This window comes from Sus scrofa, chromosome X (assembly GCF_000003025.6).
Source record: "Sus scrofa isolate TJ Tabasco breed Duroc chromosome X, Sscrofa11.1, whole genome shotgun sequence".
NCBI classification, from domain to species: Eukaryota; Metazoa; Chordata; class Mammalia; order Artiodactyla; family Suidae; genus Sus; species Sus scrofa.
In genome coordinates, this window is record NC_010461.5 from 101,561,861 (window position 1) to 101,589,626 (window position 27,766).

At 36.6% G+C, this 27,766-nt stretch overlaps 1 protein-coding gene across 15 annotated transcripts in view; it reads left to right on the top strand.

The window, feature by feature from the left end:
• Positions 1-27,766, top strand: part of STAG2 (stromal antigen 2) — a 141,289-nt gene that overhangs the window by 85,744 nt on the left and 27,779 nt on the right. For all 15 annotated transcript variants that reach the window (XM_013986403.2, XM_021080228.1, XM_021080225.1 and 12 more), the window contains 15 exons: positions 238-361; positions 1,166-1,264; positions 1,360-1,439; positions 6,186-6,293; positions 8,506-8,617; positions 11,309-11,426; positions 11,824-11,927; positions 14,543-14,635; positions 14,771-14,860; positions 15,513-15,716; positions 17,468-17,538; positions 18,348-18,435; positions 18,526-18,606; positions 21,703-21,795; positions 24,537-24,711. In XM_013986403.2, coding sequence (XP_013841857.1) covers positions 238-361; positions 1,166-1,264; positions 1,360-1,439; positions 6,186-6,293; positions 8,506-8,617; positions 11,309-11,426; positions 11,824-11,927; positions 14,543-14,635; positions 14,771-14,860; positions 15,513-15,716; positions 17,468-17,538; positions 18,348-18,435; positions 18,526-18,606; positions 21,703-21,795; positions 24,537-24,711 — 1,640 coding nt within the window. The remainder of the gene's footprint in view (positions 1-237; positions 362-1,165; positions 1,265-1,359; positions 1,440-6,185; positions 6,294-8,505; positions 8,618-11,308; positions 11,427-11,823; positions 11,928-14,542; positions 14,636-14,770; positions 14,861-15,512; positions 15,717-17,467; positions 17,539-18,347; positions 18,436-18,525; positions 18,607-21,702; positions 21,796-24,536; positions 24,712-27,766) is intronic.

Genomic DNA, 27,766 nt, shown 5'->3' on the forward strand with positions numbered 1-27,766 from the left:
GGTAGTTTTATTTAACTTAAAATATTTATACGGTGATAATATTTGACCATAGCTTTGACAATTAGACTAAGCTCTTGGCATTCAGAGGCCATGTTTCAATTCTCTTTTAAACATCCAATAATACTTGAGATAGTATTATACTTATATTTGGTATGAAATATTTGGCATTGCTTAAATGAAACACAAGTCCTTGAGGTATCTGGCACTAATATGCATAATTTTCCTTCCTCCATGTAGCGATGCAATAGCTGAAATCCGAGCTATTTGTATTGAAGAAATTGGCATTTGGATGAAAATGTATAGTGATGCCTTTCTTAATGACAGTTATTTAAAATATGTTGGTTGGACTATGCATGATAAGGTAAGATAGACCTTATAAGCTGCTTGTCTTTGTACGCATTGGCATAGCTATCTTCAGCTCTCATTCATAGTGAGTTATCTGCATGTAATGTAAGTATAAATGGGAGCGCATTCTTGTAGGCTTCTCTCCCTTCTATCTGCTACATGAAAATATGGTCTGTGTCAAATAAAGTCCCCTAGATTGTTGAATCTTTGAATCCTGGCCTCTTATTTAGCCTTCAGTCTTGAGTCACTTTTTCTGTACTGAATCATTAGGATCATGTAGATGACGATTTGAGCCAATTCTTACAGCAGTAGGAGTTCTTAACTTTGTTAATATATAAGTGCTATATATATAAAATGTTCTAGAAATTTTGATCTTCTTGATAACCATGTATCTTAGCCAGATTATCAATTACAATTTGGCATCTGACCTTTATTTTTTATTTTTAGTATTCATCTACCTTTCTCTTATGCTGCCTCTTCACTAGCCTTGAAGTTCTTTGTATATATCCTTTACAAATATTACCTTCTGTAAAGGAAAACTTACTGTGAAATAAAAGTTACTATCGTCATTCACAATAGTACTGCTCTGAACAAATTTTCAAAAACTTTCCATTTGACTTACAGAAATAGTGACCCCCAAAGTTATTTACTCTTAAATGTATATTTTGATTATTCTTTTTGCATTATCAAAGATGAGAGTTTCTGAAGAAATGCTATTGTATAGAACATATTTGAAAGTAGTATAAAAGATTGTATATTATCTTGAATGTTCAGGTTGAAAATATGCCAAGTTTTAATGTATTTTCTTCTCTTGTTTCAGCAAGGTGAGGTAAGACTCAAATGTCTCACTGCTCTACAAGGGCTTTATTATAACAAAGAACTTAACTCCAAACTGGAGCTATTTACCAGTCGGTTCAAGGTTAGTATTATTTTAAGTATTTAGAAATTACCAATTATTTGAAAGTATTTTTCTCTTGCTTTCCCTTTAAGAATATTTTAATTCTTTGTTCTTAGGATAGAATTGTGTCTATGACCCTTGACAAAGAATATGATGTTGCAGTACAAGCAATAAAATTACTCACTCTTGTTTTACAGTAAGTATGTATTTATTGTGTATTGATAATGACTAGATATCTACATAATACATTAGAGTACTTGGTTTACATTTATCTAGTTTAAAGTTAAACACTCAAGTATACTAAATATGCTTATCATATTTTGTCACGTTTAGAAATTAGTATTTACTGAAACTTCTCATTAAACAATCTGAATTTAAAACATTCCATTATGTTAAAGTGTAAGAGTGATGCAGTTCAATTATTTCCTTTTTAAAAAAGTTGTGGGTAATATATATAAGATACGATTTACTGTTTTAAACATATTTAAGTGTACAGATGGATGGCATTAAGTACATTCATGTTGTTGTGCAGCCGTCATCATTATCAGTCTCCAGAACTTTTTTTATCATCTCATGCTGAAACCCTGTAGCTGTTAAACACTGTCTCATTCCTCTCTCTCCCCAACCCCTGGTGACCACTGTTCTCTTTTTTATCTCTGAATTTGGTTATTTTAGTTACCTCAATATTTGTCCTTTTGTATTAGGCTTATTACACTTTGCATAATGTCTTCAAAGTTCATCGGTATTATATTATTTATCAGAGTTTCATTCTTTTTTGAGATTCATTATGTTTCATTGTATGTGTATACCACAGTTGATTTTTTCATTCATCTATCAATGGATATTTAGATTGTTAACATGACCCAATTTCATTTCACAGCTTTTTATTTATTTAAAAAAATTTTTTTTTGTCTTTTCTAGAGCCGCATCCACAGCATATGGAGGTTCCCAGGCTAGGGATCTAGTCGGAGCTGTAGCTGCCGGCCTATACCAGAGCCACAGCAATGTGGGATCTGAGCCACGTCTGCGACCTATACCACAGCTCACAGCAATGCCAGATCCTTAACCCACTGAGCGAGGCCAGGGATGGAACCGGCAACCTCATGGTTCCTAGTCGGATTCTCTAACCACTGAGCCACGATGGGAACTCCAGCTTTTTTTTTTTAAATCATAGCATGCTCATATGGAAAATTCATCACAAAAAAGTAGCTGGCAACATTCTGATTTAAAGAAAAAGAGAGACGACTGCCCAGTATGATTTTAAGTCATATTGTAAAACCATAGTAATTTTAAATTTTGGTACCGGTATGTGAATAGACAGAAATTAGTGGCACAGAATAAAGACAAATGTAAATGTATCCAGGAACCTAGTATAGGGTAAATGTGGTTTCCTATCAGAAAATAAATGGTTTTATTACAACTAGGTTCTATTTGGGGGGGGGAATTAAATTGATTCATATTTTATTCCTTATATAGAAATGATTTCCAGGTGGATAGAATATCTAAATGTAAATAAATGAAACCATTAAAGTGCTAGATGAAAATATGGGGAGGAGTAAACATTTTCATTTTATTTTATTTTATTTTTTGTCTTTTTTTTCTTTTCTAGGGCCACACCCGTGGCATATGGAGGTTCCCAGGCTAGGGGTCGAATTGGAGCTGTAGCCGCCAGCCTATGCCAGAGTCACAGCAATGCCAGATCTGAGCTGCGTCTGCAACCTACACCACAGGTCACTGCAATGCCGGATCCGTAACCCACTGAGTGAGGCCAGGGATCAAACCCACGACCTCATGGTTCCTAGTAGGATTTGCTAACCACAGAGCCACAATAGGAACTCATGTTTTTATTTTATATGTAAACTGCCTGAGCAACATCTTTCTGAGCATGACATAAAACCTAGACATTAAAAATTACTGATTTTAACTACATAAAAAACTAAAATGGGAGTTAACATTGTGGCTCAGTGGAAACGAATCTGACTAGCATCCATGAAGATTCAGGTTCAATCCCTGGCCTCGTCCAGTAGGTTAAGGATCCGGCGTTGCTGTGAGCTGTGGTGTAGGTTGCAGACATGGCTCATATCCAGCATTGCTGTGGCCAGCTACAGCTCCCACTCGACCCTTAGCCTGGAAACCTCCATAAGCTGCAACTCCGGCCCTAAAAAACAAACAAAAACTAAAATGTGTATATGACATAAAATATAAACTCAGAAGACAAATGACAGATTGGGCAGAATATTTGCATCATAGGAGAGGAGTCACTTTCAATAAATTAATAAAAAGAACAGAAACCCAATAGGAAAAGATTCAGAGGTTAGGAACCAGATCATCGACAGGAAAAAAAAAATTAAACATATGAAAAGGTGTTTAGCCACACTTAGAGTTATGTATATTAAAATGAGACCAGGGGTTCTCTTGTGATGCAGCAGATTAAGGACCTGGTTTAGTTACTGCTGTGGCTTGGGTCACTGCTGTGGTGCCGGTTCTGTCCCTGGCCTGGGAACTTCCACATGCTATGGGTGTAGCCAAAAAATAAAAAATAAATAAAATGAGACCATTTATTAAAAAATAAATTAAATGAGACCATTTATTACCTATTTAACAAAGATACAGAATATGTTTGGTAATACCCTATGTTGGTGAGGGCTATGTAAAAACAGACCCTTATATATTATTGATGGGACTATAAATTGGTATAAACTCTTCCAAAGCTTGGCAGTATCTCTTCAAAATTTAAAATGCTCACAGTCTCTAATATAGCTATAATAGAATTTTGGAAATACCTTAGATAAGTTTTGTTTTTGTTTTTTTTGTTTTTTTTTGTTTTTTTGTTTTTTTTTGGCCTTCCCATGGCAAATGGAGTTCCCGGGCCAGGGATCAGGCCTGAGTGGTAGGTGAGGTGCCACATCCTTAACCCACTGTGCCGAGCTGGAGATCAAACCTGCGTTTCAGTGCTCCCAAAATGCCACTGAGTTGTAGCACAGCAGGAACTCCATAGGTGATTATTAATAAAGGAAGAATAAGTTCATATGTAAGATAATACAAGCACCTTATAGGGGTTATCTCATTTAATTCAGCAGTCTTGTGAGATGGGGTGGTTAACCTCATTCATATGTGATCGACTACGTTGCAGTCATTAAAAAGACCACTCTTGGAGCACTGACATTTTCTGAAAATTCGCTTAACTAGGGGAGATTTTGAGCATTCTTAACTATTGCATTTTTCTTTAATATTTAATTGGATTTAAAAATTATAAACTATTATATACATATTTTATAAAAATATTGAAAGATCCTGAAATAAATAATACAATAGTACTCATATTTCTGTAACTTCCTCCCCCCCTCTTCCTCTGTAATACTCTGTAGGCATCTTTTCTTGTTTCTGGCATTTTAGTGAAGGGTAATAGACAGCCATTTTTGTTGTTTCAGGTATGTGTGTGTGAGATAACTGAAACTTGTCAGGTACATTCCTTATCCTTACTTATTTTCAATGAGTGAACTACTACACATTTACTATACTTTAATCGATTCAATACTATATATACATACACACACATAAATTCTTTCTATATATAATTATAAAACGACACAAGTGGTCTGTCCAAAAATGATGAAGCATTATACATAGAGTTAAAACGATTTTGAAACTTTTAACATTTTGGTTTCATTTTTCTTAAAAAAGGTAGTATTTCCTTAGACGTTAGACTTCTGGAAACCTTGGGCACAATAGAAAACTAAGAAGGATCTGAGCTCCTCAACTGTTTAATATCCTTATATCCTTAAGCTTTTTCCTCTGATGATGGTCCTATGATTTTTAATTTACATATAATGATAAAAATTTAGTTTATCTCACAGTAGACTAAAAGTGTATTGGGGGAAAAGAGGTGCCAGAGGCCTGTACTGAAAATGCAGCCTCTGCCAGGGAAAACCTCAACAATGTTTACCCTGGGGAACTGTGGCTGATGGGCCTGATAATGACTTTGATTTACCAAGATTTTGTTAAATTTATTTTGTTCTTTTAAAATAAGATCAGGAAAATGAGCACTACATTTTAGTAAGATTTTTCCAGTGATTGTAATTAAATATCTTTGGTACTTAAATTTTAATTATTTGTAAAAATCCATTTATGTTGCCTTAATATGTTGTTTTGTATATTCATGGTAAATGAAGTATTGTTATTCATCATTGTGAGATAACTGAGGTGTTAATAACTTAATGTTGCAATTTGCCTCTTAATATTACTATGAAATACACGCAAAGTGTTGTCTGTGATTTCTAACTCTTTTTTTTTCTTTTTTTTTTTTTTTTTGTGATTTCTAACTCTTAACCTCTTAGCATGCCACCACTTTTTTCCTACCTATTGTTTTCATGTTCCTTTAACATACTTGTCACATTGTTATTTCTCTTCAGCATATATTTCTTTACCCTTGGTATTCACTCTAATTTTACCTCCCACTGATCTTAGATGTTAAGAAAATACTCAACTCTTTTGTCAGGCCAAGCTTTTACTGATAAATGATCATCAAGTAAGGTTGATTTCTTCTTAAAACAGATTTTTTAAAGAGTTTGTAAAAAAAAAAAAAGTTTAAAAGTGAATTGTACTATTTTTTAATGTGAGTGTTAATTTTTGTACATAGTGTGCTTAAAATTGCAAATTTTTTTTAAAGGCTGCACCTGCTGCATATGGAAGTTCCCATGCTAGGGGTTTTAATCAGAGCTGCAGTTGCTGGCCTACACCACAGCCACAGCAGTGCAAGATCTAAGCTGTGTCTGTGACCTACACCACAGCGCACAGCAACACTGGGTCCTTAACCCACTGAGCAAGGCCAGGCATCAAACCTGCATCCTCATGGATTCTACTCGGGTTCTTAACCCGCTGAACCACAATAGGAACTCCTGCAGCATTATTTTTAAAATAGCTATTTCTTATGTCTTTTCAGGAGTAGTGAAGAAGTTCTTACTGCAGAAGATTGTGAAAATGTCTATCATCTTGTTTATTCAGCTCATCGGCCAGTAGCAGTAGCAGCTGGAGAATTTCTCTACAAAAAGTAAAGCTATAGTTCTGTTGCTGATTTTTGAAGCATATTTAATGTCAATAATTTGTTGTTATTACATATTAAAATATATATAAATATAACTTATTTGCAGATTATTCAGTACAGATCTTAAGCCCATTTTTACTTATCCCCACCCCCCTTAAAAATTTTTTTTTTTTTTTGGTCTTTTTGCCGCTGCATATGGAGGTTCCCAGGCTAGGGGTCAAATTGCAGCTGTAGCCACCGGCCTACGCCAGAGCCACAGCAACGCAGGATCCGAGCCACGTCTGCAACCTACACCACAGCTCACAGCAATGCTAGATCCTTAACCCACTAAGCAAGGCCAGGGATTGAACCCACAACCTCACGGTTCCTAGTCGGATTTGTTAACCACTGAGCCACAACGGGAACTCCAAAAAAGTATTTTTGAAAATAGTAAAATGTTTTACTTAGAATACCTTGGTAACAGTTTGATATAGAACCCCAGAGTTCTTTAGTTTCTTTACTTTTATGTTGCTATTTAACGTCTCAGATGAGGTAGTATAGATAGCAATATGATTATCTGCCCACCAAAAATATTCAGAAAATGTTATGTAATGGCTTTTCTTTCTTTCTTTCTTTCTTTATCTTTGCTTTTTTTTAGGGCTGCTGGTACGGCACATGGAAATTCCCAGGCTAGGGGTCCAATGGGATCTGTAGGTGCCGGCCTACATCACAGACACAGCAACGCCAGATCTGAGCCGTGTCTGCAACCTACACTGCAGCTCATGGCAACACCGGATCTCTGACCCACTGATCGGGGGCAGGGATTGAACCCGCATCCCCGTGGATACTAGTCTGGTTCATTTCCGCTGAGCCACAATGGGAACTCCTGTAATGGCTTTTAAAGAGAATAATTTGAACCACACGGACTAAACTGTATTTTGTAAGATTTGATTAAAATGCTCATTTGGGGGTAAAGCATTTATTAGAAAGAGCATATGATGTAAAACATTTTCATTATAGTTTTCTATTCATTGTCATCTAGTGGTAACTTTTTTCTTGTTTATAAGGAAGAATGACCATGATATCCATAGAAAGAGGCCACAAAGTTTGAACTTTGGGATAATTGTGCAGGAAGGATAAAAGGCAACCATATGTCTTCTTCTTCTTTTTTTTTTGGTCTTTTTGCCATTTCTTGGGCCGCTCCCGCGGCATATGGAGGTTCCCAGGCTAGGGGTCGAATCGGAGCTGTAGCTGTCAGCCTACACCAGAGCCAGAGCAACGCAGGATCCGAGCCGCGTCTGCGACCTACATACACCACAGCTCATGGCAACGCCGGATCCTTAACCCACTGAGCAAGGGCAGGGATCTAACCCACAACCTCATGGTTCCTAGTCGGATTCGTTAACCACTGAGCCACGATGGGAACTCCAACCATATGTCGTTTTTAAAGAGAAGAATGTTTATCATAGATTTATGTGTATAAATGGTACAGATTAGTTTTTTTTTGTTGTTGTTGTCTTTTTTTTTTTTTTTTTTTTTTTTTTTTGCTATTTCTTGGGCTGCTCCTGCGGCATATGGAGGTTCCCAGGCTAGGGGTCGAATCGGAGCTGCAGCCACCGGCCTACGCCAGAGCCACAGCAACGCGGGATCCTAGCCGCGTCTGCAACCTACACCACAGCTCACGGCAACGCTGGATCGTTAACCCACTGAGCAAGGCCAGGGATCGAACCCGCAACCTCATGGTTCCTAGTCGGATTCGTTAACCACTGCGCCACGATGGGAACTCCACAGATTAGTTATTCATGATACTTTTATGAAAAGAAATGGTTGTGTACAATGCAATAAAGTTTTTTAAAAAGAAATACTTCAAAATGCAATTAACTTGAAAAGTTAATCTTGGATATAGAGGTAACTTCAAGTGTGAAATGAAAAGGTTTATAGCAGTTATTTACTTTGGTATAATGTTAGATGATATTGTACCTACCTGGTTCCCATTTACTCCTTTATTACATACTTAAATATGGAATCTAGACAGGTTTTTTTTGATTAGGAAATAATTTTGTTTTAAAAGTAAATATCTTGGATTTCCCTTGTGTCACTGAGGGTTAAGGATCCAGCGTTGTCACTGCAATGGCTTGGGTCACTGCTGTGGCGCGGGTTCAGTCCCTGGCCTGGGAAGTTCCACATGCTGCAGGTGGGGCCAAAAAATATATATATAAATATCTTGCATTGATCATAGGCTCTTCAGTCGTCGTGATCCAGAGGAGGATGGAATGATGAAAAGAAGGGGACGACAAGGTCCAAATGCCAACCTTGTTAAGACATTGGTTTTTTTCTTTCTGGAAAGTGAGGTTAGTTGACGTTCATTTTACACTTAAGTTCAGAATAACTTTGGTACATTTTTGGAAACAGGATTAAAATGATGTAAGTCTTGAAATCTTCCAAATATTATAGTAAGTGTTGGGTAGAATAGAGTTTACCAGTTCCACACCAAAAAAAACCTTTCTACTTTAGTAAGATACTCAAATAGTATGAATTATATGTAATGCTAAGAGCATGAATTTTGGAGTCAGAAAGACCTGATTACTGTTTGGCCTACTCTATTTTTTATTTGTATAACCTTGATTTGGTTACTTAATCCTAAACCCGTTTTCCTTATAAAAATGTGGGTAATAATTTCTTCTTCGGTAACACTGATGAGATAATCTATGTAAAACCATTAACATAGACCTGTCATTTTTTTAATTCTCATTATTTGGTACTTGCAATTTTTGCTGTTGTAGATACATATTTACTTTATATTCAGCTCTTTTAGGTCTCCCTCAGGTTGAAAACCTACCTGTCCACCATAATTTGAGGGGGCCCAACATATATTTTTGGTGTTTGTATATTGTTTTAATCAGTATTAGGGCTTTTTAATTAAATGTTCTAATAGTTTCTCTATATAGAAATATATAGAGAGTTGGTTTTTGTACATTGACTTCTTAGCTGCAATTTTGCCAAATTTTAGAGGAGTTGCTATTGTGGCTCAGTGGTAACAAATCCGACTAGTTTTCATGAGGATTCAGGTTCAATCCCTGTCCTCCCTCAGTGGGTTGAGGATAAGGCATTGCCATGGGCTGTGGTGTAGGTCATAGACGCAGCTTGGATCTTGCATTGCTGTGGCTGCGGTACAAGCCAGCAGCTGCAGCTCCAGTTGGACCCCTACCCAGCCTGGGAACTTCCATATGCCGCAGGTGTGGCATTTAAAAAAGAAGTTTTAGGTAAAATTCTTAGGATTTTCTGTAACATACAATCAAATCATTGTCAAATAATAATAATTTTATTTTTTCCTTTCTTACATTGATGCCATTTTTTTCCTTAGGTTTATTGTGCTGGCTAGATTATCCAATAGAATGTTGAATAAAAGTGGTGAGAGTGGATGGATATCTTTGGATTGTTTTGATCTTAGGTGAAAAGCATCCAGTGTTTCAACATTAATTATGTTGTTAATTATAGATGTTGTATAGCTACCTATCATATTGAGGATGTTTCCTCTTGACCCTTCTTTTGCTGAGAAGTTTTATTATGAGTTTATATTCAGTTTTGCCCAATGCTTTTTCCTCATCCCTTGAGATGATTATCTTTTGTTACATTATTGTGATGAATTACAGTGATTGGTTTTTTCCAAATGTTGAATCAACCTTGCATTTCTAGGATAACGCGCACTTAGTCATGATCCATTATCCTTTTATATATTGTTGGTTTCATTTTGCGAATTTTTTGAGACTGTTTCCTCTATTTTCAGGCAGGGTGTTGGTCTTTCGGTGTACATATATATATGTATGTATGTATATGTATGTATTTATACACACACATATTATATACATTTTTATTCCTTTTTATGGCCATACCTGCAGCATATGTTCTGGGCTAGAGGTCAAATCAGAGCTGCAGCTGCCTGCCTATACCACAGCCATGGCAACATTGCATCTGAGCCACGTGTGCAACCTATGCTGCTCTTGGCAGCAACACGGGATCCTTAACCCACTGAATGAGGCCAGGGATTGAACCTGCATCCTTGTGGACACTATGTTGGGTTTTTAACCCACTGAGCCATAAAGTTGACAGATTTTGGTATCATGGTAATGCTTATTCCCTAAAATAAGTTGGGAAGCTGTAGGGCCTTTTTATTTTATTTTATTTTATTTTTTGGCCATGCCCACAGCATGCAGAGATTCCCGGGTCAGGTATCAAAACCTGCACCACAGCAGTGACTTGATCCACAGCAGTGACAACGCCAGATCCTTAACTCACTGAGCTGCCAGGGAATTCCTGTAGAGCCTCTTTAAGCTTCATAGAAGGAACAAAAATGATTTGCTTATATATTGAATTGATAAGTGACCCCCTGTTTTATATTTTAAGTAACTTTTATCACTCCCTAAGTTACAGTAAATTCATAGTATATTTTATAATTGATAGTAGTTAATTCATATAATATGGTTGTCCCTTCATATCCATGGGTTCTGCATTTCAGATTCAGCCCACAGGGATGTCAGCCAATCATGGATTGAAAGTTCCAAAAAGCAAACTTGATTTTCTGTGTATTGACATCTATTTATATAGCATTTACATTATGTTTGGTATTGAAAGTAATCTGGAATGGTTTAAAGTATACAGAAGGATGAGCATAGGTTTTGTGCAAAAAAAATAACATACCATTTTATGTAAAGAACTTAAATATCCTCAGAAAATCTGAGGGGAGTCCTGGAACCAATCCCCCTTGGATACAGAGGGATGACTATATTGAGATACTAAATATACATGCATATAATCTCTTCAAAAAATTATTTCATGTTAATGATTACTTTGAGAAATGTTACTACCTAACAGGGTTTATTTATTTATACACAGCGAACTCAGGCAATTCTTCTCTGTCCTTTCTTCCATTTGACCTCAAAAACACATAGCTCTTTGAATTTGTACATGGTGCCAACAGAACTTCTATTCTTTTAAGGCTAGCATGCTTTTTCTAAGAGCACATCACGCTTTTTAAATTCTAGTTACATGAGCACGCAGCATACCTTGTGGATAGCATGTGGGACTGTGCTACTGAGCTGCTAAAAGACTGGGAATGTATGAATAGCTTGTTGCTGGAAGAGCCACTTAGTGGAGAGGAAGGTAAGGATGTTTAATTATGGCATTTTTGTCATGTAGATAATTTTGAAAATAGATTTTAATTGCTCTGTTTATCTTTTAGCATTAAAATAATTGACTCAAAGTCTTCATGAGTAATTTTTTCATACACATCAATATTAGGCTATGTAGAAAGATGAAGTCCTTTTTATCTGTTCATATTTCATTTCTCAAAACTGTGGAGCAGTGGTGTACAGATTTGTAATGTTAAGAAAGGTTTATCTTGCTGTGATCCTTTTTGTGATATAATAATGGGATTTTCTTGGTACATTAGGTCAGATTCTATCACAGGCAAAAGTAACTTACGTAATAATTTTAAGTGGCATATAGGGAAAAGAAATAGGTTAACTCTTCCTGTTTTTTTTTTTTTTTCCCCCTTCAGCACTAACGGACAGACAAGAGAGTGCTCTGATTGAAATAATGCTTTGTACCATTAGACAAGCAGCTGAATGTCATCCTCCTGTGGGAAGAGGGACAGGAAAAAGGGTATGCCGACATATTTTTAGTATTCTAAATTGTATCTCTCTTTTTAAAATATCTTTTTAAAAAATTCTTATTTGTAACCATATAATCAAATTTTGGAATCTTAAATTTTTTTCAGATCATTTTTGCTTATAAATATGTGTTAGAAGTAAATTTTAAAACATTTGCAGTTTTCGAAATCTCAATTTCTTCCATGGGATACTTTGTTAGTTAATTACAGGAGAGACACTGACAGTCCCTTCCTTCAAGACTGGATATAACGCAGCACTTTATTTTTATTGATTTATTTATTTGTTTAAAAAATTTATAGTGTTGTGCCAATTTCTACTGTATAACAGAACAACTCAGTTTTATGCACACACACACACACACACACACACACACACTCATACACTCTCTTTTCCATCATGGTCTATCCCAGGAGATTGGATATAGTTCCCTGTGCTATACAGTAGGACCTCATTTCTTATTCATTCTAAATGTAATAGTTTGTATCTACTAACCCCAAACTCCCAGTCCATAATATGATAGTTCTATATTTAGTTTTCTGGAGAACCTCTATACTGTTTTCCATAGTGGCTGTACCAGTTTACATTCCCATCAACAGTGTAGGAGAGTTCCCTTTTCTCCATGCCCTCTGCAGCATTTATTGTTTGTCAACTTTAGTGATGGCCATTCTGACTTGTGTGAGGTGGTACCTCATTGTAGTTTTGATTTGTATTTCTCTAATGATAAGTGATGTTGGGCATCTTTTCCTTGCCTCCTGGTCATATATATGTCTCCTTTGGAGAAATGTCTATTTAGTTATTCTTGTGCACCATATTAGAATGGTGCATTCATTTTAGTTTATTTATAGACTTGCTTTTTCTTTTAATACAAGTTAGAGATAAAACCAGGATAATATTTGTTAAAATGGAAGGAAATTCATATTTCCTGCCATTAGATTTTAATTCAGTATTGCAAATTTTAACATGCTTGTATTGTAGACCAGCAGTTGCACAGGCTTTCAAACTTTGATTGTGAAGCACAAACATATTTTTATGTTATGACCTAATATACATCTGTATGTGTGTGCTTGTGTAAAACTCAAGTAGATTTTCATCAAACAATTCTGAAACTTAGGTGATGCATTCTGTTTTCTTTTGCTGTTTTTTTCCTTGTTTTTGTAATTGCTGGTAGTGACTTACTATGTTGAATTCATAACCATGGATCATGGAAAAACTTACAGTAAGCTGAAATGCTATTCAATCCTATTATTATTACTTTTTTTTTTTTTTTGGCCGCCCCATGGCATATGGAGCTCCCAGGCCAGGAATCAGATCTGAGCTGCAGTCTTGATGTAAGTTGCAGCTGCAGCAACGCTGGATCCTTAACTCACTTTGCCAGGCTGGGGATCAAACCCACGTCCCAGTGCTCCCAAGATGCTATGATCCTATTTTGCCACTGTGGGAACTCCTCAATCCCATTATTATATAAACTCCTAAACTATATTTCCTAACTGCTTCTCCTTTCATCCAAAGATAGAATTGGTTAGTCTAACTAGGTATAGAATTTGCTTCTAGAATTATTGTGTGTTTGTTATTTTTAGTAATAATGTGCAAGTTACTTTCTTTATCCATTCTGGTTTTCAAGTTTTATAGTAGAAATTTTAGTTTCCTTCCTTCCTTCCTTCCTTCCTTCCTTCCTTCCTTCCTTTCTTTCTTCCTTTCTTCCTTCCTTCCTTTCATCTTTCTGTCTTTTTAGGGCCACATCCACGGTGTATGGAGGTTCCCAGGCTAGGGTCCAATTGGAGCTGTAGTTGACAGCCTACAACAGGGCGACAGCAACGTGGGATCCTAGTCATGTCTGTGACCTGCACCATAACAATGCCAGATCCTTAACCCACTGAGTGAGGCCAAGGATCGAACCTGCATCCTCATGGATGCCAGTCAGGTTCGTTAACCACTGAGCCATGACAAGAACTACTGTTCCCATCATTTTAAATGTCTTGGAGTTCCCGTTGTGGCTCAGTGGTTAATGAATCCAACTAGGACCCGTGAGGTTGTGGGTTTGATCCCTGGCCTTGCTCAGTGGGTTAAGGCTCCGGCGTTGCCGTGAGCTGTGGTGTAGGTTGCAGATGTGGCTCGGATCCTGCGTTGCTGTGGCTCTGGTGTAGGCTGGCGTCTACAGCTCTGATTCGACCCCCAGCCTGGGAACCTCCATATGCTGTGGGAGCAGCTCTAGAAAAGGCAAAAAGACAAAAATAAATAAATAAATAAAAAATGTCTTTTTTTGCTTTTCAGGGCCGCACCTGCGGCATATGGAGGTTTCTGGGCTAGGGGTCGAATTGGAGTAGTAGCTGCTGGCCTACACCACATCCACAGCAATGTGGGATCCAAGCGAAGTCTGCCACCTACACCACAGCTCATGGCAATGCCAGACCCTTAACCCACTGAGCAAGGCCAGGGATCGAACCTGTGTCCTCATGGATGCTACTCAGATTCATTTCCGCTGAGCCATGATGGAAACTCCTAAAATGTTATTTTATTACTTATTTTGTTATATCTTAAACTTCAGTACCTAATAGTATTAATGGACTTAATAATAAATTGCTTACAAACTCTGTTGTTTTACTTAAGGTGCTTACGGCAAAGGAGAAGAAGACCCAGTTGGATGACAGGACAAAAATCACTGAACTTTTTGCTGTGGCCCTTCCTCAGTTATTAGCTAAAGTAAGTTTGTGTCAATGTCAAGTGTATACCTAAGAAATTACAAGTTTTGTTTTGAAGTGCCACACAGAGTTTTATCATAATACTTACTTACCACTATTGTGATGTTTTTGACATGATTATTTTTTTAATTTCAAGTACTCTGTAGATGCTGAAAAAGTGACTAACTTGTTGCAGTTGCCACAGTACTTTGATTTGGAAATATATACCACTGGTCGATTAGAAAAGGTATGATGTTTTCTGTGTATAAAACACCTTGGAGAAAAATTGTTAATTTATTTCATCCTGTCTTATCATATGTGTAAATTTTTTGAAATATGTTTTTGTAACTTTGAATGTAAAAGGAAACCTATATCTTAGTCTTAATATATTTTAGATAAGTTGGATTTAGAGAAATGTTCCCAGGCCAGGGCTTGAGCCTGATTCACAGCAGTGACATTGCTGGATTCTTAACCTGCTGAGCCACCAGGGAACTCCAGTGAGGCTTCCCTTTGACGCATGCCCACAGCCATACTGTGTTCCTATTCATTATGTGATTGTATCACTGATCATTTATGAAGATTGAGGGTGGGTAACTGGACAATAACAAAATGAAAGTAGCTAATATCCGTTGAATACATTTATTATGTTCCAGGAGTATATGTATTTATATGTGTTAACATCTCACCAAAGCCCTGTGAGATAGATGGTATAATTCCTTTTAATGTTGGGGAAATAAGTATCAGTGGGTCTATGCATTTATTTTCTATGACTAGAAAAACTTAAAACATATGCCCTACTGATTGTAAACTATAGTTGAAGCTTTTCACTCTGGTTGTGTAGTCATTTTATGCCTATTATATATACCTTAGTTTTAATGAAGAAAACTTTGATTTTGCAGCATTTGGATGCCTTATTACGACAGATCCGGAATATTGTGGAGAAGCACACAGATACAGATGTTTTGGAAGCATGTTCTAAAACTTACCATGCACTCTGTAATGAAGAGTTCACAATTTTTAACAGAGTAGATATTTCAAGAAGTCAACTGATAGATGAATTGGCAGATAAATTTAACCGGCTTCTTGAAGATTTTCTGCAAGAGGTATATATTACAAATATTTTGTCAGTTGTGGCCCCCCTCCCCTTCAGTAACAAATTTACTCATCAGTTTTGTTGATAGTCCCTAGCAGTATGTTGAAAAGACATTCAAAATAAAAGAAGAAAAGACATTCAGACTTTTTGTCCTGTGAGTCATCCTGTTATTCCTCCACCAAAATAGGAAGGTGGCAAGAATCTGAAACTCAGAGAACTGAAAGCGAATATAACATCTTTCACATTTTTTTAACTTAAAGAATAATATGGGAAGTTACCAGGGTTCAGTTGAACAAGAGGCTGTTAGGAAAGAGGGTTTTAATGGAACAGAAAAATAGAGCTAGATGGTATCCATGTAACCTCAAAAAGTAGGATATTTCCTTATGTTTTGGAAGTTTTTTATGGTCTTTGATATTCTAAAGACAATAAATTATAGCCACCATTGATTTTGGTATTTTGTTTTTCTCTTGTATTTCCAAAAAGGCTTAAGTGTGGTATTTAGATGCACTTATATTTTTATTGTGATTTTTTATCTTTTCTGGAAATAAGTCCAGTTTCATTTATTTGCATTAAAGTAAAAAGTCATGATACTCAAATCTACATTTAGCCATTTCTGCATCACTTTTGGTATCAGTGCTGCAGAAATGATAGGGACTTTTGTAATTTCCAGTTATTTTGTTAAAAAGTCACTTCTTTAACATTCTTATTTCTGTGTATATCATTTCATGCTATCTACATATTGCTTAATTGGAGGTTTGTGCAAATAGGCTGATGTATAATGATAACATTCTTAGTTAAAAATTTTAATGCCTCTGCTCTTGTCTGGATATGATTCTGATTAGGACAGGTTAATTTAAAATCAAGCAGTGGTTTGTTCATTAAGTTGAATTACTTTGTATAAAAATTAAAGTTTAAAAACACCCTTTTTTGGGGGGTCTTTTTAGGGCCACACTCATGGCATATGGAGGTTCCCAAGCTAGAGGTTGAATCGGAGCTTAGCCACCAGCCTATGCCACAGCTACAGCAACACGGGATCCAAGCCATGTCTGCGACCTACACCACAGCTCATGGCAATGCCAGATCCTTAACCTACTGAGTGAGGCCAGGGATCAAACCCGAGTCCTCATGGATGCTAGTTGGGTTTGTCAACCACTGAGCCATGACGGGAACTCTAACAAGCATTTTTGAGAGACCTGGGGTTTACTACAATACATTTGATGATATTTTTTAAAAATTACTAGTTTTTTGTAGTGAGACTCATAAAATTTTCAGTAAGTTACTCTGTATTAGAAAGTTCATACCCAGAAAGGACAGGTTAATTTAAAACCTTATCTAGTCCTGGAGTTCCTGTCTTGGCACAGTGGAAACGAATCCTGATCTACCTTTCTTGAGTACTGTGTTTATTACTTAGTAGATTTTGTCCTTTAGGTGTTGTGTTTTATGATCTCTTGTCCTCTAATACACTTTCGAAACTTTATTTTTCTAATGCATTTGTTATTGTGAAAGAGTAGATGTATTTCAAGGTTATGAAAGGGAGAATGTCATTCAGTTTTTCTTTCTTGGGCATGAAAACTGTGTTGACTCATTACTCTGGCCATATTGCTTTAAATTTCACCAGGTCTAGATTTTGACTAACAAATTAATTTGTGGTTTTTAATTAGGTTATTCTTTTTTTTCTTCAAGTTACACCAATGTAATAGCCTAATATTTTTCACTTTTTTTGGTTATTAATGTTTAACATGGTATGTTTAACATTCGTAGGGCGAAGAACCTGATGAAGATGATGCATATCAGGTATTGTCAACGTTGAAGAGAATCACTGCTTTTCATAAGTAAGTTCAATCTTAAAGTTTCTCTTAAAACTAGCGAAATCGGAACGAGCGTGCTTGTTTTGGAATTATAATGTCAAATTCTTTGATGAATTTCTTGTGCTTTTGGGAAAAAAGTACTTGATAGAATCTTTTTTTTTTTTTTTTTTTAATTCCTCACCAGTGGCATGTGGGGTTCCCAGGCTAGGGGTCAAATCAGAGCTAAATCTGTTGGCCTACGCCACAGCAACTTGGGATCCAAGCCTCAATTGCGACCTATACCACAGCTCACAGCAATGCTGGCTCCTTAATCCACTGAGCGAGGCCAGGGATTGAACCTGGGTCCTCATGGATGCTAGTTATATTCCTTTCCTCTGAGCCATGTCGGGAACTCCCTAGAGTCATGTTTTGAATTGGAGAATGAAAAATTATCAACTAACATACTTTAAAAAACTACACTGTTTCTTTGTAGTTCTTGTGAGTACATGTTTAAAATTTTACTATATTCTGGGTTTTTATTTTTTTATTTTTTATGCTTTTTAGGGCTGCACCTGCAATATATGGAAGTTCCCAGGCTAGGGATCAAATCAGAGCTGTAGCTGCCAGCCTACATCATAGCCACAGCAATGTGGGATCAAGCCGTGTCTGTGACCTACACCATAGCTCGTGGCAATGCCAGATCCTTAACCCACTGAGTGAGGTCAGGGATTGAATTTGCGTCCTCATGGATACTAGTTGGGTTCGTTACTGCTGAGCCACAACAGAAACACTCAAGTCCAAAACCAAATGTGATGAAGCTTAACTTCTTAATATAATTTAATTCTTTTTTACAGTGCCCATGATCTTTCAAAGTGGGATTTGTTTGCTTGTAATTACAAACTATTGAAAACCGGAATTGAAAATGGAGACATGCCTGAGCAGGTTTTTATTTATTTACAAGTTACATAGTTAACTTTGAGAATGAAGACTCGTGACTTAATTTTAACTCTGTTCTCTTGATTCTTTTTACAGATTGTTATTCACGCACTGCAGTGTACTCACTATGTAATCCTTTGGCAGCTTGCGAAGATAACTGAAAGCAGCTCTACAAAGGTTTGTGGTGGTTCAGTGGCATCTTTACTAAATATTGTTTTCAGCAAACTTAAACATTTTATAAGACAAATTATTTCAGTAAAGCCTTTGTTATTTCTAATATACTGTTTAGGCATGTGTACTTTAAAAATAGTTATTTGTAGTTTGGTGTATATTCAGTGAAAGAATAGTATGTTTTGTTTTGGGTGTAATTTTAAGTTGAAAAGAATCACATTCGAAAGTGGCATAATTATGGAGTTCCCTCTGCGGTGCAGTGGAAATGAATACAACTAGGATCCATGAGGTTGCAGGTTCGATCCCTGGCCTCGCTCAGTGGGTTAAGGATCCCACATTGCCGTAAGCCGTGTTGTAGGTCGCAGATGCGGTTCGAATCTGGTGTTGCTGTGGCTGTGACATAGGTCAGCAGCTATAGCTCTGATTTGACCCCTAGCCTGGGAACCTCCATATGCTGTGGGTGCAGCCCTAAAAAAGCAAAATAAATAAATAAATAAATATGAAAATGGCCTAATTTATGGATTTACATATCATTCTCAAAAGTGCTGAGTACATATAGAACTAAAGATTTTGTAAATCAAGGCTATTAGCCTTTGAAACATGCAGTTATGGCTAATGGGTTATATAAATTAATGATACAAGCCACCTGGTCCTAGATCTTATGCTTTGGTATTGTTGGGATCACCTTATCTTGTACTCAGAATCTCTCTACTCATGTTCCAAACTCATGATAAAAGTCATTTTCTGGTTGAGTATAATGTACTAGATACTAGGTCATAGGAGCTTCAAAATTTTGTCTGTAATGGTAATCTTTGATGTGTTTAGTAATTGAACTAAACAGTATTGCCATTTTCATTTATAAATTAGAAACTTAAACATCTTACTTGTGGTAGTTTTTGCCTTAAATATTTGGGCATGTTTTTATAAATATTAAGCAATTTCTGTAAGTTACAGGATTAGTTGTTCACAGTTATTTTCCTCAAAAAAGACTCCTCTTGTAGTTCCCGTTGTGACTCAGCGGAAACCTGATTAGTATCCATTAAGGACAGAGGTTCAATCCCTGGCCCCACTCAGTGGGTTAAGGATCTGGCGTTGCTGTGAGCTGTGGTGTAGGTCACAGATGCGGCTCTGATTTGAGCTCTAGCCTGGGAACTTCCATATGCTGATATGCCGCAAGTGCAGCCCTGAAAAAGGCAAAAAGACAGAAAACAACAATAAAAAAAATGACCTCTTGACAATAAGTTTGTTTTGATAAAATCACAGAATAGTCTTAGAATTTTTTTTAGGTTTTTAAGTGCAAGATGCTATTATATCTACCAAGTGGATATTTACCTCTTAAAAAAGCAGTGTAGTACTGTTGTTAAAATAGTTGACTTTTTGCCAAGCACCCCAAAAGTTGATTTAACTCAATATCAAGCTTGTAGTAGCAACAATGACTGTATGAGCAAATACGATTACCCCCCTAAATAAAAAGCATTGAGTTAAAAATTAACATGGGGTGGGAGTTCCCATTGTGGCTCAGTGGAAACAAATCTGAGCAGTAACCATGAGGGCGCAGGTTCGATCCCTGGCCTTGCTCAGTGGGTTGCCACAATCCAGCATTGCCATGAGCTGTGCTGTAGATTGCAGACGTGGGTTGGATCCTGTGTTGCTGTTGCTGTGGTATAGGCTGGCGGCTGCAGCTCTGATTCAACCCTTAGCCTGGGAACCTCCATATGCTGTGGGTACGGCCCTAAAAAGACAAAAGTAATGAATTAACATGGGGAAAAAAGGTAATACTTTTAGTAGAGGAAAAAAGGTAAAAATGAAGGTTATTATATACAAAAGCATGCTAAAGCTTTGTTTTCTTCACCAGACCCATCTCCAAATTATATCTGTTTTTATTTAACTTATCTATTACATATACCAAATATGTATATTTTCTCTCATTTCTCGCTGATGTTCTCCCATTTGGCATCAGGAGATGGTTATGCCATAAATAAATTAGTGTGGATGATCTTTATAGAATAGTTTTCGGTTTTAAATTAGCTGGTAAATATTTAGAAAAATATATAAGAACAAGATTCATTTTTAAAGTGTAGGTTTATGAAACAAATTATTTTCTTAAGTGGAGTAATACCACAGAATTATTTTTTTTGGTCCCTCTCTGTTTTTAAAAAGTATAATCAATATCCTACAAATGAAAAATGAAAGATACTGTCCCTTTTTATCAATTAATTTATTCCATTCATTAGTAGGCAACCCTTCAAATTACAAAGTGAGGATGGAACATAAATCTGAGGTAGGGGCTTTTTATGGATACCTATATTTAGTCATGTAAGTTTTTTCTCTCCTCCTCCCACCCCTTTTGTTTTAATAAGGGCCATGACCATGGCACGTGGAAGTTCCCAGGCTGGGGGTCGAATTGGAGCTACAGCTGCTGGCCTATGCAACAGCCATAGCAATGCCAGATCCCAGCCTCGTCTGCGACCCTACACTACAGCTCACAGCGCTGGATCCTTAATCCATTGAGCAGGGCCACGGATTGAACTGGCATCCTCATGGATACCAGTTGGGTTCATTACCACTGAGTCACTACGGGAACTCTAGTTTACTTATTTTAAAGGATCCAAATCACTTAGGGTGTTTATTCATTAATACACTTGATATTTTTCTTTGTTTTTTTTTTGGAAGGGCTGCCCCTGCTACATATGGAAGTTCCTGGGCTAGGTATCAAAATTGGAGCTGTAGCTGCTGGCCTACACCACAGCCTCAGCAATGCCAGATCTGAGTCGCATCTGCAGCTTATGGACCTTGACCCACTGAGCGAGGCCAGAGATCAAACCAGAGTTCTCATGGATTTTAATTGGGTTCTTAACCTGCTGAGCCACAGTGCGAACTCCCATAGTTGATGTTTTTAAGGCACCAATTTGTTGAGATTTTAAATAAAAATGGTTTTGTTTTCCTTTCTGATAAATAATAAAGAAGAATTTAAATCTAATACATGGAGAGTTAGCATAGTTAAATATATGGTGCTGTTTTATATAATTTAAAATACCTTAAATAATATGAAATGTGTTTTTAATACAGTATATTTAAATGTTCATGTTAAATTTTTTCAAGGAGGACTTGCTGCGTTTAAAGAAACAGATGAGGGTATTCTGTCAGATATGTCAGCATTACCTGACCAACGTGAATACTACTGTTAAGGAACAGGTAATTACTATAGATAGCAGTCTTTTGTTTGCCACCCTGAACAAAAATCTGAACTAATACAGAAAATTTAAGTTATACTGAAATTGAGCAAACTAGAAATAATTTAAATCTCTCCATTAACATTAATTCCATATGGAGCATTATAAATTACCCTCATATTGTAGTTATTCTATGTTATTATTTCTTTATGCCACTCTTGGTAAACAGATCCATGTATACCAAGTAGGTATATGCAATTAGTAAGTTATTCTGAAAGCAACAAATATAACAAGTATGCCTCAGGGAGGAAAAGTCCATTCAGTTTTGTTATCTTCGAGAGTATTATCAGATGCTGCTTGTCCTGATTGTATACGTTTTTTTTTTTTAATGTACACTTTGAAATAAAAATTTTAACCACTTCCCTGTCTTCAAAGTATTACCTCCCACACCATATGCCCTCTTGATTCCATTACTGCCAGCCTTCTCATTCTGAAAGTACATTGTTAACTGGTGCCATAGGTAGTTTTCCCATCTGTAAAATGAATTCTGATCCTGGGACCAAGATCCTATTCAGTTCTAATTTCCTAATAGAGGATTAAGCTTTTTTGGATACATACTTTTGAAATGCTTCTGTGGGCAAGTTGTTTTCATAATCATTTTTATAAGAAATATTAATACTGATACAGTAAAAAATGATTGCGATTTCAAGGGTTTTTTTTGGGGGGGACCATTTTTATCCTGGTTAACTTTTTAAAATGAAATTTAATAATTTTATTACTACACCTAGGGCATATAGAAGTTCCCAGGCCCGGGATCAAACCTGCACCTCCATAGCAACCCTGCTACAGTCAGGTTCTTAACCCACTGTGCCACAGCAGGAACTCCTGTCCTGCTTAGCTTTTGTATATTAGGGTAGAGCACAGTAGTCATATTAAGTACTCTTTTTAGCAGCTTGTGTTCTGTTCAGTACTGTTTATTTCATTTTAGAGTGTATTATTTCTTCAAGCTACCAAGAAAAGAAAGCAGTCAATCTTTTTGTTTGTCACTTGTCTTTATTTCATTTAAGAATATCAAACTTAATTTTAATGGGATACATTTGCATTTTCATAGTTAAAATTTTTGTGTACATTCAATACCTGAGTTAGTATCTTTTTTCTTATCATTTCCAACTTCTTTTAATCTCTCCCATACTAAGAGATTGGGCATATAGTAATTTATATAATGTAAATTATTACATAATAAGATATTAGAATGGTCAAGATCCAATTATTGAATTCATTTTTCTTTCAAAAGAATAAAGTATATTGCTGTAATTACAATGTTGCTGAATTTTCTCCAGTTTTGAGTATGTAGTTTTGAATTGTAACAATAAAGGACTTAGAACTTTTAATTTCTTCTTTGCCATTCAGATAAAAGGGACAAAATTTCTGAATGTAATAAAATGAGTTTAAAGTCTTAGAATAGGATTTAATGAAGTATGTACACTGATCCAAACTTAATACATCAAGTATTACTTTGATATATTTTCATAGGCCACCAAAATATTCGGCTTAATATTCCTTATTTCTTACAGTGTTAACAGGTAACTCTTATAGGTTATCCTGTGTAATGTCCTTTATATATAGTTCAGGCCTTGGGGATTAATTATTTGGTCTTTAAGTAGCTTTTGTATTAGTCTTTCTAACAGCTTCCAGGAAAATGTCCTGGTCTGCTCACAAGACCTGCCGGTTCACCTAATTAGTAAATGTCACCATGCTTATCACCTTGTATCCTTAGTGTGTATGTTGCAAAAGCTTTTGTAAACTTAAATTTCCTGATAGGTATGTATTATTACTGTAGTAGTAAAATGAGAGGAAGAGACCAAAAGGAGATAAAAACGTAAAGAGAAAAAAAATAAATGTGGTTAGTCCCAAAAAGTCAAAGCAGTTATTAAGGTCTGTTTTGTGTTCTATATTATAATCTGTCTTAACATTAAATGTAATTTTCTGTTGACTTTGTGACCCCCAAATTTTATTTTCTTTACCCCCTCCCCAAAAGATAATTTTTTCCAGTTATCTTCTGACTACTTTTACCAGTGTTTGACTCTATTTAATAAACTCCTGGCAGAGTGTTTGTAAAACTCCTCAAGATAAAACTCAGCCTTATGTTTATTATACTATCAGATTTGCTTAATGATTAGTAAATAGACCTACACTTGGTAATGCTTTTTCTATTTAATCACCACACATATTGACAATGAGAATGCTTAAAAAGTACCATAAATTTTATGATCTCTCTTCTAAGATACCTTCTAGGAGATATTCATCTTCTTGGTAAAGTTTTCTTCCATAGAAGAAAAAAATGGTACCAGCTTTATACATTATTTCATATTTGAGAATGTATACCATGAGACATTGTGTTACAGTGTAAAGTTTGGGATTTGGAGTCAAAAAACCTGAGATTGAATCCTGATTGCATGTTTTGATGATGTTAACATATTGCACAAATCACTTGAAGTTGCAGAAAATAAAAAGGAATATTTGTAAAATTATCTTGCAGTTATTAGTAAATCATGATGCAAATATCAGTAGTTATCATTACAGAAATTACACTTTTTACCCTTAAGATCTTAGGAAAATACTGGACATTGTTTTTTCTTAAAAGTTTCAAATACAGAAAGTTTGATTTTGTTTCCATGTTAAATATGTATGTTACTTAAGTTGTGGCACTTGGTGAGAAACTTTGGTTTATGGCATGCTATCCCTTTTTTCCCCCCTAAATAGGCCTTCACTATACTATGTGATATTTTGATGATCTTCAGCCATCAAATTATGTCAGGAGGACGTGACATGTTAGAGCCATTAGTTTACACCCCTGATTCTTCATTGCAGTCTGAGTTGCTCAGCTTTATTCTGGATCATGTCTTCATTGAACAGGATGATGATAATAATAGTGCAGGTAATTTTATTGCCGTCTTTTTGTTAACCTGTGTATCTACCATAAAATCAAATTTAAATAATAACTATGTAAAGTATTACACTAGTTTGATATTTTATTTTTTAAATTTTAAAAGTTTGTTTATTTTTGTCTTTTGTCCTTTTTAGGGCCGCACCTGCGGCATATGGAGAGTCCCAGGCTAGAGGTCTAGTTAGAGCTGTAGCTGCCTGCCTACGCCAGAGACACAGAAATGCCAGATCCAAGCCACATCTGTGACCTGCACCACAGCTCACGGCAATGCAGGATCCTTAACCCACTGAGCGAGGCCAGGGATTGAACCCGCAACCTCATGGTTCCTAGTCGGATTCGTTAACCACTGCACCACGATGGGAACTCCTACACTAGTTTGATATTTTATTCTTAAAACATAAAACACAGATATGTTTTCCAGTGCAATTTATGTTCATATCTTATAACATTGTAAACTATTTGGTGACTTCTTTCTGGTATTGTCACAGAGCATGGGCTTTGGAATCAAATCTGTTTCCCACTAGCTGTGAGCTTGTTTTTCTAATTTGCAGCTACTTTACAGAACTGTATGAGTTAAACTGAGCAAAGTGAGTGTACATGTAGTACATGTAGTACAAGGCATGTAGTAGGTAGGTACTCAATAAAATTTACTTCCCTTTCTCCTGATCATTCGTAATACCAGTATTTAGGTAATTAGAGCAGAATAAAGTGTTTATTTAAATGAACTTTTTGTTGCATACTACTACTACTTTTTTTTTTTTTTTTTTTTTTTGTCTTTTTGCCTTTTCTAGGGCCGCTCCTGCGGCATATGGAGGTTCCCAGGCTAGGGGTCGAATCAGAGCTGTAGCCGCCAGCCTACGCTACAGCCATAGCAACTCGGGATCCAAGCTGCGTCTGCAACCTACACCACAGCTCACGGCAACGCCGGATCCTTAACCCCACTGAACAAGGCCAGGGAACCCGAGAACTCATGGTTCCTAGTCGGGTTCGTTAACCACTGCACCATGACGGGAACTCCTCCTTTTTTTTTTTTGCTTTTTTGGCCGCACCTGCGGCATATGGAAGTTCCCAGGCTAAGAGTAAAACCAGAGCTACAGCTGCCAGCCTACGCCACAGCCACAGCCACAGCCACGCGGGATCTGAGCCACGTCTGCGACCCACACCATACAGCTTATGGCAATGCCGGATCCCTAACCTACTGAGGCCAGGGATCGAACCCATGTCCTCATGGATCCTAGTTGGGTTTGTTATCCACTGAGCCAAGAAGGGAACTCCCTGCTGTATACTTTTATACCATGATTTCTCTGTAAAAGTCTGGAGCAGTATGGAATGTTCACAGGTAAATAATCAAACCAAGCTTGCCTAGTGTTAAGTTACTCTTTGCATCCTAATTGCATACACAGATGCCTTACTTAAACAATAAATTACGGAAAAATAGACAGTATTTGGTGACTTCTTTCTGGATTTGTTTTCAATCTGAAGTTAAACTTGAAGGATAATATAACATCAATATGAGTATGTCCATACATAAACTGACATGTTCCTACAAAGCAGAGTCATGACTATATATAATTACAGACATGACTTGTAGCTTATTTATCAGTAAAGAGCTTTGTTCTCAAGTATTAAAAACTTTAACCAGAAAAGAATCGAGAAACTTAAAAGTAGCCAAAATAGATGTCAAAATTCATGTACTAACATTTATCTATTTAGAATTTTCCACCATTCACTTTCAGATACTGGTTTGATTACACTTTATTTTTAACATTCATTTGAAATTTATTGGTTAGGCAGTGTACAAGATGCTATTATGAATATGAAAAAATGAGACATGGTCTTTTTCTGTAAGAATTCCATTCAGGGAGTTCCCATCATGGCACAGTGGTTAATGAATCCGACTAGGAACCACGAGGTTGCAGGTTCGATCCCTGGCCTTGCTCAGTGGGTTAGGAATCCAGCGTTGCCGTGAGCTGTGGAGTAGGTTGCAGACGCGGCTCGGATTCTGCGTTGCTGTGGCTGTGGTGTAGGCTGGCGGCTACAGCTCCGATTAGACCCCTAGCCTGGGAACCTCCATATGCTGCGGGAGTGGCCCAAGAAATGGCAAAAAAAAAAAAAAGAATTCAATTCGGGAGTTCCCTCTGTGGCACAGTAGGTTAATTCGACTGCAGAGGATCAGGTCACTGCAGAGGTGCAGGTTTGATCTCTGGCCTGGCACAGGATCTGGTGTTGCTGCTGCTTCAATGTAGGTCACAGCTTGTGGCTTGGATTTGGTCCCTGTCCCAAATGCCATTCATACAGCCACTTAAAAAAATTCAATTCAAGTGAAAAAGACTAATCTAAAAACAAGTGATTATAATGTGATTTTATAAGTAATAGTGGCATGTACAAAGGTTTGTGGGCATGTGGAGGAAGTTCTGATTGAACTGTAGGAGTCAAAACACCTTTGAAATACACTAACATGTAGTATCAATCCTAAAAGATAAGTAGGAGATTTTATGGAAGTTCTTGGGTGGTGCAGTGGGTTAAGTGTTGCTGCAGTTGTGGCGCAGGTTGCAACTGCGGCATGGGATTGATCCCTGGCCTGGGAACGTCCATATGCTATGGGTGCGGGCCAAAAAAAAAAAAAAAAGAGTGGGAATTTTTAAGGCTTTTATAGGAAAGCTTAGTTACATTGTAAAACTGATACAAAATCAGTTAGGGTCCATAACCCTATTCTTAATTGGGAACTACCTTGACTTTAATTTAGACCATAGGAAGTAGAAATGAGAATAAGTTTTCCAGTACTTCTGAATTTTCTGGAAACTTCCAGGAATTTTTCTCAGTCTTAACTCTTTGGATTTTTGTTCTTTTTTTATACTTTTAAAATGAAATGTATTTAGTAGGAGTTCCCTGGTGGCCTAGCAGGTTAAGGATCTGGTGTCGTCACTGCTGTGGCACATCTTCAATCCCTGGTTTGGAAACTTTCACATACAGTGGGCATGGCCAAAATAAATAAATAAAAAGAATGTGTTCCAATTCTATGGAAAAGAATAAAATATAACACATT